The sequence below is a fragment of the Solanum tuberosum genome, unplaced genomic scaffold, assembly GCF_000226075.1.
Source record: "Solanum tuberosum cultivar DM 1-3 516 R44 unplaced genomic scaffold, SolTub_3.0 scf00069, whole genome shotgun sequence".
Classification (NCBI taxonomy): Eukaryota; Viridiplantae; Streptophyta; class Magnoliopsida; order Solanales; family Solanaceae; genus Solanum; species Solanum tuberosum.
The window spans coordinates 2,017,105-2,029,301 of record NW_006238995.1 but is presented as its reverse complement, the minus strand read 5'-3'; the positions used below and the strand labels follow the sequence as shown (position 1 = coordinate 2,029,301).

Genomic DNA, 12,197 nt, shown 5'->3' with positions numbered 1-12,197 from the left:
GTCCAGCTTTCTTTTGTGTTGTTCTTGTAGCTTTTGGTTGGATTTCTGTCAAGAAATGGAGGTCAGCTTTCTTTAAATTTGCACAAATAAGAAATCTGTAACAGCAAAACGATGAAAATAAATCCAAAAAACATTGATCAATTGAAAATAGGAGAAACCTATTTTGAATTATCAAGAAAAAGAAAAAACAACACAACCTTGTTTACTAATTGTCAACTGTTAATAATAACTGAAATTTCTCTATAATGACCACTGAAGAAATTTTAATTGTTTCTTTTCGTGCTAGGCAACTGAGGAAGCTCAACATCTAAAAAAGTTGATACAAAACTATATTGCTTCTTTCATCAAAGTAGGAGATAGGGTTTGGTGTTTCTAAAGTTCTAAAGTTCAAGTACAATTGTTTTCTATAATGTGTTTGTGTCCATCTAGTATTGATACTTAGCTTTAATTTTGTGATAATTTATTTGTGTCCATCGAGGGTTGACACTTAGCTTTAAATTAGGTGATAAATGTGTTTGTTTAGCATAAGTACCAACACTAGTTGATCCTATTGATGACACAATTGATTTTCTTGCAAGATCATTTGTGTCTATCTAGTGTTGACATTTAGCTTTAAATTTAGAAATAATATATTTGTTAAGTATAAGTACCAACACTAGTTGATCCTATTGATGACAAAATTGATTTTCTTGCAAGATCGATTTGTGTCCATCTAGTGTGGATACTAAGTTTTAATTTAGGAATAATATGTTTGTTAAGCATAAGTAACAACACTAGTTGATCCTATTGATGACAAAATTGATTTTCTTGCAAGATCGATTTGTGTCCATCTAGTGTTGACACTTAGCTTTAAATTTAGAAATAATATATTTGTTAAGCATGAGTACCAACACTAGTTGATCCTATTGATGACAAAATTGATTTTCTTGCAAGATCGATTTGTGTCCATCTAGTGTTGATACTAAGTTTTAATTTAGGAATAATATGTTTGTTAAGCATAAGTAACAACACTAGTTGATCCTATTGATGACAAAATTGATTTTCTTACAAGAACAATTTGTGTTCATCTAGTGTTGACACTTCACTTTAAATTTAGGAATAATGTGTATGTTAGAAATATGTTCAAATAAAATTTAATTAACCCCTAGTTAGTTTGACTCATTATTATATTTTATACCTCACACCAAACGACTCATAAGGATGAGAAAAACTCTCCGTCTATACTGTCTAGGGTTTAATTGTAATTATAAAAATGTCCAATTTAACCTTTTTTTAAGAATAAGAGGACCTATTTGTATTTAATGCTTCCTGCTTCAACGTTGTAAGGAGAGTGCTAGGGTTTAACGAATTACAGAGTCGACACAGAGAAGAAGAAGAAGAAGAAGAAGCAAAAATGGGAGGTAAAGGGAAGAAGAGAAGGGAGAAGAATTACAGAGCAGCTCATGGAGGCACTACTAGACTTCCTCCCCCACCCAACACCTCTTCTATTGATGCCATTCCCTCTAAGCTCCGTCAAATTATGGCCTTTTCAGGTACATACACTGTCTTGTATGTGCTTGGCTGTGAATTGATGTAGTACATGAAATTTTGGTGGAAAGTAATTGTTTTTCTTAGTTTTCAATGTTTCTTACGAAGTGGGGTTTTCTTATTTATTGTTTTAGGGGATGGGAAAGGTTCATCGGACAATACAGACAGGAAGAAAGGAGATAGTGCTAATGGGAAGGTAAAATTGCATATCGAAAGTTGGGACCTTGTAGTTCTTATTTTAGCCTTATTCATGTAGTTAGTAGCTTTTGGTATATGCTATCTATATGTTGTTTACTATGTTTAGGTAATCGCACTGTGTTGTTAATGTTATGGTACCTTTAATGAATGAATGTTCTGCAGTGCTTCCGACTAGTTGTCATGTTTTCTTCATTGTCGGTTTTTCCTTTTCCATTACTACTTTGATTTGCTTCACTTGAGCGTTCTTTACGGAACAGCCTCCCTACCTCCATAAGGTAAGGTACACTCTACCCTCTCCAGACCCCACTTTGTGGGGTGTCACTTGGTATGTTGTTGGTTCTCATAGTACTTATCTTTCTAGTGATAGTTTTTGTGGTACGGTTGTACAATTTGGTTTTAGTGTTGAGTTTGGAATTATTTAGTCTACTAGTTGTAGGCAGTGCAGGAATTGCATGAGTTTGGGAACCTATAGTTAATAAAAGATAAATTCCACTCTTTTACTGAGATAGGCTATAATGGTATTTATACAAGTAATAGTTCAATTTATGAATATGAAGCTTTTTTTTTTAATTCTTTTGTTTGGAGAGAAAGGTAATAGTCCAATACTAGTAGTATGATTATGAGGATTCTTATCGACCATCCAGTGATAAATGAGACAGGGGTGCAGAGACAGCTAGATAGTGGTGGGGCCAAGAGTTTTACTAAGGAGTGTCAAAATATAAAGTAGTAAAGAAGCCAAAGGGCGTCGATGTATAGTATATATTTAAAAGAACTTTTTACCTAACTACACAGTATAATTTTCCAACGAAAGAGTATCAATTGACACCCCTTGAATGCATATGGCTCCGCCACTGCAGCTAGGAGGTTTGCCTAGAAGAAGCAACTCTTGAAAGAGTGCATAATAGCTCAGTGATTGAGTGCTCTTGCTCAGCAACAATCAGACAAGTGGGGAATGTTGGGGTGAACAGAAAAGTTTGGCTATAGCCAGATCTAAGCTTACTATGTTAAAGGGGTGGGGGTGCTCATGTTATAGCTTTGGTAAATGCATATTAACAAATACCAGGAAAAACATGCCATTTCAGATGAATATATGATGTATTCCCAATCCCTCGAGCAAGTGTAGTTTATTGTGATTAACACACTTCATAAGCTCGGAAGTGTTCCGTGATAGGTCTATTAATCTATGATCAGCTCAAGTAAGCAGTCAAGCTTGAAAACACCAAATTCAATCAAGCCCAGTTAAGTCTAGTTTGGTTTCCTAGCAACTTTGTTAGACTCTGTCTCTCTCATAGTTTTCATATTCTCAACACTTGTCTTCTTCTATAAGCTATAGAATGGTAGACGGATTTTGCAGCCCCTTTCTGCAGGAAAAATAGTGTTTTATGTAGCTTTTACATGTGCCAAAGAGTATAATCGTGTTTTCTAAGTTTTTTACTGAACAAAATACAATCTCTATATATCTATGGAATAATTAATTGGATGCTCTCTCTTGAGAATCATATTTATGTAAGCTTCCTACTTTTCTATATGGCTTGTTAGGGGGGTGGGATGGGGTGGGGTAGGGGGTTCCCTGTTACATATATGGAATAATTAAGTTAATCAAAATAAATTCAATTTCAACTTTGAACTTGTCAATAAATAAATAAAAGTTTACTTGAAGTGTCTCAAGAATTTTCTGTTAGTCTCCATTTTGACCAAAACAAATGTCAATGCTTCTGTATGCTATTGTTGCACATTTTTCAATGCCAGTGATCTTTTCACTATTTGTTGTTCCAATTATGGTCTTTGACTCTTTGTCATTATAGATTCATATACTTCCGCTCTCTCTTGTCTAGAGTAACTTGCATATTGTTGTGAATCATTAAGCAAAGGAACTCGAGTTCTCTCTCCTTCCCTTCTGTTTGTTCTACTACGACCTCCAATGGCTTTTTGTGTTTTCTCCTTTCTATGTGAATGCATTCTGTGTATTAAATTAGGTATTCAAACTTTGGACTTATATGTGTCCCTGAACAGAGAATACATTCAGAAGATCAAGTTCAAGCTAAAACTACGGGTAACAAACGGAAAGATGACAAAAGCAGTTTGAGTGGTGTTGGAGCAGAAGAAAGTAATGCACATCAGAAGAGAAATAAAAAGAGAAAAAGAAAGGAAGTAAAGGACCTTCGGTTTGATACAGCTGAACTGGGCATTACTAGTTCAAAGAGAAAGGAGCGAAAGAAACAGTAAGAACTGATGCCTCAGCAACAAATCCGTCTTTTACTTTCCTGGCTTAGAGATAGTAGTAACATTTACTTGGAAAGAACTTTTCTATAATATCAGAGGTGAGAGTTGAAGTAGAGGCAGAGCCATTGTTTTATGTCAATCTTAAATGCTTATGCCACATATCTTGTTTAGAGAACAACTAAACCAACTCTATTTCATGAGGGAAAAGGGTTATGCATTTTAATACCGGCTATTCAAGGGAGTCAAATCCGCTACATCACGGTTATGGAGCTTTAAGTTCTTAGGAGTGTTCCTGGACCAGAAGCCGTTAACTAATAATGTATGCTATCAAAGAATGACTAAGATCATTGGGTAGTAAGGGGGTTGATTTGCTGAGGCTGGGGGTTATTCTATGACAACTTTGACTCAAATCAAATTCAGTGTTAATTTAGCGACTAACCTTTGAACACCATTACCTGTTTTCTCTAGTTTAATATATTATTTGCTTGTTTCTCCTATTACTAAGAAGCAGCTGAGGTATTTTTTTCCGGTTAACTTTCTACTCCTTTACGTAACAAGTAGTTGATCATTGTTCTACCGTTTATGTGTATGTGCGCACTGTATTCCTTTCAATATCATATTTTATAAGCAATCTGGGTAATCAAGCAACTTCTGTTGTAAGTAAATGAAAAAGGATTTACCCAAATTAACCTTTCTTTATTGAAGCAAATGTAATAAGGATTTCACATACGATACTCATTTTGTGACATGTTTCATTTCTCTTTTTTTTTTTTTTTAGTGTTTTTTGGTTCTGAGGGGTGGGGGACTGGTTTCAGGCATTGCATTGTCTACAGGTTATTACCGAATGGTTTTAATTTGGATGTATGCAGGCGTTTGGCAGAAATGAAGAAGAAACACAAAAAGGCCAATACTGATGAACACATGGAATTTCCTGGCCGTGAAGAAATAAAATTTGGTGAAGTCGTTGAAGCTCCACCTAAGCTTGCAGTTCCAAAGGTACATCTGGATAGTTGTATACTGTATTTATACACACTCGCATTGACATGAACTTTGCCTATGCTTATGACATTGACCTTATATACACTGATATTCATATGGTAAAACGTACTTGTGTTCTCATTATGAAGGCATTCAAGAATAATGCACATGATGCTTCAAAAGAAAGACTTCGATTGCAAGCAGTTGAGGCCTATAGGCAGCGGAAAGGATGGACATCAAGACTGGGGCTTCAGATTTCTCCACCAATCACCGAGACTCCATTGGTATAGTTTGTCTCAGAGACAACTAGCTGGATGGGTACATGATACCATGCAAAATATCTACACTAAGGAAATACTTGTCACGGAAAAAGTTAACAGAAAGAAAAATGGAAAAGGAAGTGGAGACGCGGCTTAATTATACAGTATATGAGTCTTTTGTTGTAGTTTATTAGTATACACAAGTCATTCTACATTTAAATCCTTTTTAATTTGAATCTCGTGTTCTGGGCTTCTGTCTTGACTCATAGAGCATTGTTTACTATGGTATTCTCCCCTGAGGCGGGGTTGACCAGTCGTAGCTGGGTGATGGACTGATGGGGGTTTGCAGGTAACGATGTAAGATTATGATACGCGAAAAAAAGAACTGAAAATGAAAGCTGACAAAGTTAAGTTTGTGTGCTATGAATGGGCTATAACCTATAGGTCTTATTTGATGCTGAGAAGTGAACCTAACAGAAGTTGAAGTACTCTCGTTTCTTCGCCATTTGACAGTTCTGTTTGGCTTGCCTCTGCATTCTGAATTGGATATGGTTCTTATAGTTCAGATAAACCTCTTACGCCCCTCGTTGTTTGCCTAGCTAGTCTTGGCTTGCATGGTGTAATTAAGTATCCCCGTTGAGCTATATTATTCCGCGCTCTAACCTGAGTGGATGGGTGATAGATATGTAAAATAATTCTTAAAAATTAGCCAAGTCTAAATAAGGGTCCTAAAAGTGGAGTGGTATTATTTCTGCATAGAAGTAGAAAGAAGTATTGAAAACACGACTTTAAATTTGGTGCGAATTATTAGTTTCATTCTCGAGCTTTTAATAGTTTTAAAATTCTTTACTTGACTAACTGAATTTAAATACATATCCGACCTGCAACATGAGTGAAATAATAAAACAAAATTTGTTTGGCCACTTCATTTCTCCTTGAAGCATCATAAGAAAAAAATATGCGCATAAGCTCAAGGTTAAAATTGACCAAGAATGTATTAATTATTCTTTTTTAGAAGAGATTTTTAAATCATAATTATCTCTAATTTAAATATCAAGAATGTATGGGAAAAAAATTAGAACTAATCTTCTTTCTTAACAAGATTTTTAAAACTCTAATTTTTTTCTTTAAAAAAAAGTCATAAACATTCAAAAGGATAATATTAACAAATTATCTTCTTTTACTAATTAATATCGTTTAATATTTTTCCACCATCTCAGTAATTCATTTATTAGACTAAAAAATAGTCTACAATTGCAATAATTCATTTATATTAGACCAAAGGAAGTACTTAACATTTTTTTCTTTCAGCTAGATTTTATTTTATTTCAATGTCTCTACTTTTTTTCCTTTTCCCATCCCATCATTGTTTTCTTTTAAAATATATTATTCTCTTCCTTTTCCTTTTCTCCTTAAGTTTTCGAGAACTACTCATCAAAAATCATCTATTATTATTTTATTTTTGAAGAACAATTAGTATTAGTTTATTTTTAAAATTAATATAATTGTTTCCCCTATAAATAGAAATGATTCTCACATATTATATTTTCATCCTTTAAAAGAAATGGAATATGATTCCCCTAATTATCTCTAATTAATACTTTACTTCATATATATCTTATTTTCTTGTAGGTTTATCATTACGTAACCAAAAAAGGATTCAACCTAAATACAATACGGAGCTATATATAAACAAAAGAATACGTGGCACAACCAACCACATATTGGGACATAGATCTAAAAACTCAAGTGGGCAGCCTGAGTGAAAAGAACACAACCACCCCTCAAATCCCAATATCCACATTCAATCTCAGATCTGCGTCCGATTCTCCCAGCCAATTTTTGCTGAGGTAAGCCAATGAATGCAAGCGGTGGAAAATTGCGCACTTGCACGTCTCTTCTTCTTCTTCAATCGGTGTAAATTTTGCATTTTCTGTAACTGATTTTGCTTCATTTTGTCGTCTTGTTGAGTACTTCTTTCTAGTGAGTACGCAAAGTGCCACCGCCCATTGTGTTGTACTAATTAGTACAACTATATATTGCGATTCTATAATTTGATTTGTTTCATATTATCTTTGTGAACTTTTGTATTGGATTTTATTTTGGTGTAGCTGATAAGGGTGAATGTTTGGCCATTGAATGCAGTGAAGAGTTGGTGACAAGTATAGAAAGATAAAAATGGCTGCAAGGAAAGCTGGTTTAATTGCTCTGTTTGATGTTGATGGAACTCTTACAGCACCCAGGAAGGTATAGCATGATTGCTCCTGCTTGTATTTGCTGCTTTAGTTTGATTGTTCCCTTTGTTTCTGTTACTAAGGGTGTGTTCGGTATGCAAGTAAAAAAATATTATTCTAAAAGTATTTGTATATAATCGAAGCAACAGGAGGATGGGGGTGGTGTGGTGTGGTGGGATAGGGGTATAGAGGTGGGATGATGATAAGGTGTGTTGGAGGACAAAATCAATGCGCAATGCTAATTCTAGAACTTGTTTTCCCTACGTCCATTAGACAATTCATTTTCCTCATTTTTAAGTAACTTGTGTTTCTAAAGAAAATATTTTTCAAAATTTTTTACCTAAGGAACGTGAGAAAATCAGATCCATACTGAAAACACCCTTACTGTAGATTAATTTGACTTTATGGACAACTGCATCCTTGATGGGCTTGAATAGAGCAGAATGGTATAGATGATTTGTATATTTAGTAGTTGAATCCAACTTGTTTGAGATTGAGGCGCCGTCGAATGATTCAGTGTATTCTTGCTAGCCTGTACATTTATTTTCAAAATATTGTCATGATTTTTTGTTGTTCTTATTCTTATTTCTTCGTTTAATTTTACAGTAAATTTACCAGTAGTGACATTTAATCACCCCCATAATGGTATTGATTTTCTTCTTTGGAAAATTTGCATAAAAATTTCAGGAATCTACTCCACAAATGTTGAAATTCATGCAGGAACTTAGAAAGGTAGATGATTCTTTTGCCATGCTCCTTTTTCCTTCTTTCTCTTTTCCACATATATATTATTTTTCCTCTCAAGGATTCTTTGGCTTAATAATTTTGTTGACCTGTAGGTTGTTACTATTGGAGTTGTTGGAGGTTCTGACCTTGTAAAGATATCAGAACAGCTTGGCAATACAGGTTAGCTTAACTAGCATATATAAGAAACTTGGAGTTGGGATGATAAAAGTGCTACAACAACTTATTAGAGCTCATGTTTCTAGCTCAGTATCTAAAATTCCTCGCAGTATTAGGCAAAGTAGAAGTGTAGAACTATGGGTTCACTAGCCAAGAGCACAGAACTGCGTTTTGGTTTCAAAAATGGAAGGACCTTTCCACTATAAAGGCATACATAGTCTTATGGTTATAGCTCCATGTTAGCTGTTGAAATGTACCTTTTTCTGCCCAACTTTAGTGCTAAACAATCTTTGAGGTCATTCATGTCCCTTGGTTCTTAATATGTTGCTATTAACTGATCTATCTAAAAGAATTTCTTGAGCATGATGACATTTTGATCTTTCTAATATTTGTGATGCAGTTACAAATGACTATGATTATGTTTTCTCTGAAAATGGCCTTGTAGCACACAAGGATGGCAAGCTTATTGGGAAACAGGTAATTTTAATGACTAGAATTTGATATCGTATCTCTATACTATTACTTGTGAGTGCATATTCATTCTGTGGCAAAACAAAATCTTGGATACTGTCTTTATCAACTCAAAACAACATCCTTGTTGCCACTACTTAAGCACTTTGTACCAAGTTAAAACTAGATAATAGTCTCATGAAATATGGAACTACCGAACAACTTGAAGAAATTTTCTTTCTTCCCATCTTCAATGTGCATCGCTTCTTTCGTTCTCCTTAGTTGTTAATTAGCAGGGTGATTTGTTTTGAAATGACATGACTCCCGGTGTGCGTGCAGAGCTTGAAGTCATATCTTGGAGACGAGAAGCTCAAGGTTAGTCAATGCGTTTTTCTTAGTTAACGAGAAAATGTTTTATTTTTTGGTATAGTGCAAAGAGGGGAGCATACCCAACCAAGTGCAGTTCGATAAAGGCTTAGTGATCCTTCTAATTATTTGTTGTTTAGCTTACGAAAAATAATTTTGTTGAAGTATAAATTAGTCTCTGCGTGTATACCTTTATCTATAAGATGAAGAATAATTTGCCTAAGAGCAAAAAAGAGAGATTACTATGTAATTTGTACTTTGTTGAAACTGCTCTGACATGGTATTTCGTAAGTTTTCGAAGCAATGTTTATAATAGTTAACAAAAATCTGAAAACCAAGTTATTACACATTTCCATGAAGAGTTAATTGTGTATGTTTGTTGCGTATAATTGGGTGAGAATTCATGTTTATAGCTTAGGTTCACCCAATTGAAGTAGAAATGAGTTTATATGTAGATGGCCAAGAAATATCTTGATGGGATGCAAATGATATGCAGGAATTTATTAACTTTACCCTCCATTACATTGCTGACTTGGATATTCCAATAAAGAGGTGAGCAATATCAAAGTCTGTGTTGCTCGGATCCTCCAAAAATGCCGTGCACCCATGCCAGTCTGCCAGATCCTCCAAAAATTATTTTTTGGAGGACCTGACACACCTGACAACATTTTTGAAGGATCCAAGCAAACATAGATCAAAGGTTGAATTATCTGCTTCGTTGTGGCAAACTTCTTAAACATTCTTCTTTGCAGAGGAACATTCATTGAGTTCAGAAGTGGCATGCTAAATGTGTCGCCTATTGGGAGGAACTGTAGTCAGGAAGAAAGGGATGAATTTGAAAAGTATGACAAGGTATAGATAACTGCTCTAGCATTGCATATATGTTTTGCAGTATGTACCTCCAGAAGATTCTTTTTCTGTGTGATTTAAAGACAATTTGAACTATAATCAGGTACAGAAGATACGCGAAACAATGGTATCGGTGCTCAGAGAAAAGTTTGCACATTTTAATCTCACCTTCTCCATTGGAGGCCAAATTAGTTTCGATGTGAGCATCTTTAAGCCTTTTCTTGTGCACATTGACCGCTGAACGTTTTAGGTATATTATTGACAGATGATTTGGGAATCTTGGTCATGACAGGTTTTCCCCCAAGGCTGGGACAAGACTTACTGTTTGAGATACCTTGAAGAATTTAATGAAATTCACTTTTTTGGAGACAAAACATACAAGGTAATCTTTAGTTACCGACGTGCTTGAAGCTTTCTTTTCATGTCCGGGCTGATATAAGAGTCGTGTTTTTTACTTGAACAGGGAGGAAATGACCATGAGATCTACGAGTCTGAGAGAACCGTGGGTCACACAGGTCCGCCTAAAACTTCATTCTTTTGATGTTTGAATAGTTATTCTCTTGCGTAATTACTTGAGGAATCACATTACCTGCTATTTGTTTGGTTTTCTCTTTTTCCAGTTACTAGCCCGGAGGAGACATTGAAACAGTGTTCTGTCCTATTCCTCGGCAAGGATAATGGAAGTTCTTGAGCTTGTTGCAGTTTTCCAATACACGATTGTATGCTTGTATTCTATGCACAACAGAAATGAATAATTGCAATAATTCTTGTATTGAATTTTCTCATCAAAATTATAACTATTGGGAGACAAACTCTCGTATACCTATAGAGAGCAGAACAGGTAGCTGACCTCTTAGCCAAGGAAGGGGCCAAGAAGCAATTATTTGACCACACAAGAATTTTGCATGTTCCTCCGATGTTCGCAAATGAGGCAGTTTGGGCAGATATACTAGGAACTACGTTTATAAGGGAAATTTCGACTCATAATAGAAATTTGATAGCAACCAATGCTACAATATATAAATATTCCCTTATTTTGTAATGATACTTAAGCTTCTTTGCTAATAATATTGTCCAGTTAACAAAAAAAAAGACTTCAACCTAACACACCGCGACTAACTCTAGCCATGAACTTGACCTCACAGAGATTATAAGTGAAATGAGCTATGTTCCTTTATAGGGTAGGAATAGATCTTACAATGTTTTAACACAAGACACTAAACTCAAATGACAACTTCAAACTCAATCAGGCTCATTGTTGTTGATATAAGTTTGTTCTTTCTTGAGAAAATAGATTTTGCTTTGAATATAGTTTGTTCTTTCTTGAGAAAATAGATTTTGCTTTGAATATAGTTTGTTCTTTCTTGAGAAAATAGATTTTGCTTTGAATATAGTTTGTTCTTTCTTGAGAAAATAGATTTTGCTTTGAATATAGTTTGTTCTTTCTTGAGAAAATAGATTTTGCTTTGAATATAGTTTGTTCTTTCTTGAGAAAATAGATTTTGCTTTGAATATAGTTTGTTCTTTCTTGAGAAAATAGATTTTGCTTTGAATATAGTTTGTTCTTTCTTGAGAAAATAGATTTTGCTTTGAATATAGTTTGTTCTTTCTTGAGAAAATAGATTTTGCTTTGAATATAGTTTGTTCTTTCTTGAGAAAATAGATTTTGCTTTGAATATAGTTTGTTCTTTCTTGAGAAAATAGATTTTGCTTTGAATATAGTTTGTTCTTTCTTGAGAAAATAGATTTTGCTTTGAATATAGTTTGTTCTTTCTTGAGAAAATAGATTTTGCTTTGAATATAGTTTGTTCTTTCTTGAGAAAATAGATTTTGCTTTGAATATAGTTTGTTCTTTCTTGAGAAAATAGATTTTGCTTTGAATATAGTTTGTTCTTTCTTGAGAAAATAGATTTTGCTTTGAATATAGTTTGTTCTTTCTTGAGAAAATAGATTTTGCTTTGAATATAGTTTGTTCTTTCTTGAGAAAATAGATTTTGCTTTGAATATAGTTTGTTCTTTCTTGAGAAAATAGATTTTGCTTTGAATATAGTTTGTTCTTTCTTGAGAAAATAGATTTTGCTTTGAATATAGTTTGTTCTTTCTTGAGAAAATAGATTTTGCTTTGAATATAGTTTGTTCTTTCTTGAGAAAATAGATTTTGCTTTGAATATAGTTTGTTCTTTCTTGAGAAAATAGATTTTGCTTTGAA

At 34.1% G+C, this 12,197-nt stretch overlaps 2 protein-coding genes across 3 annotated transcripts; both read left to right on the top strand.

Annotated features, from left to right (window-relative positions):
* Nucleotides 1-1,273: 1,273 nt before the first annotated feature.
* Nucleotides 1,274-5,445, top strand: LOC102589642 (uncharacterized). Its single transcript, XM_006345541.2, has 5 exons — nt 1,274-1,532; nt 1,662-1,723; nt 3,739-3,947; nt 4,818-4,944; nt 5,076-5,445. The coding sequence occupies exons 1-5, from the start codon at nt 1,394-1,396 to the stop codon at nt 5,214-5,216; spliced, it is 678 nt and encodes a 225-aa protein (XP_006345603.1). The 5' UTR covers nt 1,274-1,393; the 3' UTR covers nt 5,217-5,445.
* A 1,449-nt stretch (nt 5,446-6,894) lies between these two features.
* LOC102589310 (phosphomannomutase) lies at nt 6,895-10,816 on the top strand. Of its 2 annotated transcripts, none has more exons than XM_015307945.1 (12): nt 6,895-7,036; nt 7,298-7,433; nt 8,108-8,152; nt 8,260-8,326; nt 8,724-8,800; nt 9,113-9,148; nt 9,636-9,691; nt 9,892-9,991; nt 10,092-10,187; nt 10,281-10,370; nt 10,452-10,503; nt 10,609-10,816. In XM_015307945.1, exons 2-12 carry the CDS (start codon nt 7,365-7,367, stop codon nt 10,677-10,679), a joined length of 759 nt encoding a protein of 252 aa, XP_015163431.1. In that variant the 5' UTR covers nt 6,895-7,036; nt 7,298-7,364; the 3' UTR covers nt 10,680-10,816. The 2 variants fall into 2 exon arrangements, with proteins under 2 accessions (XP_015163431.1, XP_006345602.1); XM_006345540.2 differs by having other exon boundaries at nt 6,896-7,036; nt 7,332-7,433.
* Nucleotides 10,817-12,197: the final 1,381 nt, after the last annotated feature.